The sequence below is a fragment of the Nannospalax galili genome, unplaced genomic scaffold, assembly GCF_000622305.1.
Source record: "Nannospalax galili isolate Female #2095 unplaced genomic scaffold, S.galili_v1.0 scaffold1307, whole genome shotgun sequence".
In the NCBI taxonomy this organism is placed as follows: domain Eukaryota; kingdom Metazoa; phylum Chordata; class Mammalia; order Rodentia; family Spalacidae; genus Nannospalax; species Nannospalax galili.
This window is the reverse complement of record NW_008357035.1, coordinates 1,656,079-1,658,845: the sequence shown is the minus strand read 5'-3', so window position 1 is coordinate 1,658,845 and position 2,767 is coordinate 1,656,079. Positions and strand designations below refer to the sequence as shown.

Sequence of the window (2,767 nt, the reverse complement as noted above, 5' to 3'; positions counted from 1 at the left end):
CCTCTCTCCCCCCCCTTCCTCCCTTCTTTTCTCAGTGCTGGGGATTGAACCCAGAACCGCTTCTGTGCTGAGCAGTTGCTCTACTGCTGAGGCACCTTTTCAGCTTCTCTCTTTTTGTTTTTAAAGTAAATATTTTATTATTTTTTTTTATGTGTGTGAGAGTATTGCCTGCATGTGTATAAGTGTACTCTGTGGCATGCAGTGCCCACGGAGATCAGAAGAGGGTGTCAGTCCCCTGGAACTGGAGTTACAGACGTGGTGGTTGTTAGCTACCACGTGGGCACTGGGAACTGAACCCCAGCCCTCTGCCGGAGTAGCCAGTGCTCTTAACTGCTGAGCCATCTCTCCAGTCCCTACTTTTTCTTTTGAGACAAGGTTTTGCTAAGTTGCTTAGGCGGGCCTTGAACTTTCTATCCTTCTGTCTCAACCTCCCATGAATGGCTGGGATGACGGGCTTGTGCCAAGGGGCTATTACATTAAAATCCATTTAATTAATTTACTTATATTTTATATGTTTTATGTGTATGAGTGTTTTACCTGCATGTTTGTAAATCACCACATGCATGCAATACCCACAGAGGCCAGAAGAGGATGTCAGATATCCTGGAACTGGTTAGCTGCCATGTGGGTGCTGGGAACTGAGTGGGTTCTCGCAAGAGTGGCCAGTTCTCCTAACTGCTGGGCCGTCTCTCCAACCCCTACATTTTTTTAAATGAAGCAGAGTTTGGAATTTTATTAAAGATATTTTAATATTGGCTTAAACACAAGGGTTAGGAGGTGGCTGTTCAGGAGAGCCTCGTCCAGGCGTGGGCGCCCCTCCTTCAGGAGAGTTGCTGCATTACTGGTATGTTTTCAACCGCCAAGGGGGTTACATCAGATCTCTTCCTAAGTTGAGCGTCTGTCCCACTCTGTGTAGCCCAGGCTAGCTATGAACTCATGACAATCCTCCTGCCTCAGCTTCCTGAGTGGTGGGATCATAGGTATGTACCACCACACCTGGCGCTACCTATCTTGCTTAACAGAAAGGAACACCGAGGCCTGAGGCGGACAGTGTTGGCCAGGGCTGGGCCTGTGGTCCCGACCCCACTGGTGCCCACTCCGCATGGTGATGAGGCCACCCTTCATCTCTCGCTTCTTGCCCTCTCCCCGCACAGGGCCTGTACTTGGTCTATCACCCCGTGCAGCTCTCCACTCCCCATGCCACAGGCACCCTGCTGCTCGGCCTGCTGGGTTACTACATCTTCCGAATGGCCAACCATCAGAAGGACTTATTTCGCAGGACGGACGGGCGCTGCCTCATCTGGGGCAAGAAGCCCAAGGTCATCGAATGCTCCTACACGTCTGCCGACGGGCAGAAGCACCACAGCAAGCTGCTGGTGTCGGGCTTCTGGGGCGTGGCCCGCCACTTCAACTACACGGGCGACCTAATGGGCAGCCTGGCCTACTGCCTGGCCTGCGGTGGCGGTCACCTCCTCCCCTATTTCTACATCATCTACATGACCATCCTGCTCACTCACCGCTGCCTCCGTGATGAGCACCGCTGTGCTAACAAGTACGGCCGTGACTGGGAGCGCTACAGCACGTCGGTGCCCTACCGCCTGCTGCCCGGGGTCTTCTGAGGGCCTTCCCCAGGGAGGCTTTAGCAAGGTGTGGAGCTGGCCATGGGGCTGGCATCCCCGCTTTCCCCGTAGGGGCCTCAGTTTCCACACCCAGAGAATGGTCAGCTTGGTGCTGTGCAGGTGTCTAGCCTGTAGCAAAGTTCTTTCCCATCTTCCCCAGGGGAAAGCCGAGCTTGTGCCTTTCCACCAACAGAAATGACTAGTTTTCTCTATCCCAAGGGCAGAGGACTTTAGCCCTTTCCTAACGGCTCTGCTCCGTCGGGATCCCCCTGTCCACGCTGCCCAGGTAATGGGTGTCTGAGGTGCAGCAGGCTCCTGTAGACAGTAGCACCATTTCCTGCCGAGTCAGCCGAAGTGGATCTACAGTGTGCTGGTTGGCAAAGCTGCCTTTCCTCATCCGCTCTGAGGTGGGGCTGGGCCCCTGGGCCCTTCCTCCTCTGCAGCATGCAGTGTTGATGGGTCAGCAGAGGACACCCCCCTCCAGCTTTGCAAGGGGAAACCATTTCTGTTTCAGTTATGTGTGGGGTTTCAGTTTCTCGTTTCTACCCCACAGCTGCCAGGCATCGCCTGGGACGTCCAGAGGCACTGTCCTCTGCATAGGTCCTGGCTAACCTCTGCCAAGGTCTTTCTGACATAAGAGAGGGTTCCCAGTGCTAGACTCCATGGGAAACCCCCAGCAGCTTGCCTGGCTGCCCTCTTCCAGAAGGTGCCTCTTGCTTACCCCAGAGAACATACTCAGCCCAAGATGCATCACCAGCCAGGGGCCTCAGCCACACCTTCCCCAGCAGGAGTTCTGGTGTTGGGTAGGGGACCTCTTCTCATCAGGGACACTGTCCCCAAACCTCAGGGTATTCTGTAAAATCTAGATGAGATTATCCTAGCCTTGCTGATAATTCTTTATATTAAACTCCCCCTGTTAAAAAAAAAATTGCATTGTACCGTTTCCTGAATGGGCCTGACGATTGGGGGTAGAGGAGGCTGTCCCATTGGGAATTGGGGTGACCTGTACCCCCACCCTCCTGTTATCATCTAGGGGTCTTGATTGGATTCATTTTCTTGGCCAGTTAATTAAAAAGCAGAAAAATCTCAGACACAGTAGAAAGGAACAGCCACAGACTTCCTCAAAAGTGAAGCCAAGAGGCTGGAGA

The 2,767-nt window shown here is 53.3% G+C and overlaps 1 protein-coding gene across 1 annotated transcript; it reads left to right on the top strand.

The window, feature by feature from the left end:
- Nucleotides 1-952: 952 nt before the first annotated feature.
- Nucleotides 953-2,564, top strand: Dhcr7 (7-dehydrocholesterol reductase). Its single transcript, XM_017794826.2, has one exon. It carries the CDS (start codon nucleotides 1,248-1,250, stop codon nucleotides 1,617-1,619), a length of 372 nt encoding a protein of 123 aa, XP_017650315.1. The 5' UTR covers nucleotides 953-1,247; the 3' UTR covers nucleotides 1,620-2,564.
- The last annotated feature ends 203 nt before the right edge of the window (nucleotides 2,565-2,767 follow it).

Coding starts and splice junctions, on each gene's coding strand:
- Dhcr7 (XM_017794826.2), top strand. CDS start 1,248: ATGGCCAACCATCAGAAGGACTTATTTCGCAGGACGGACGGGCGCTGC.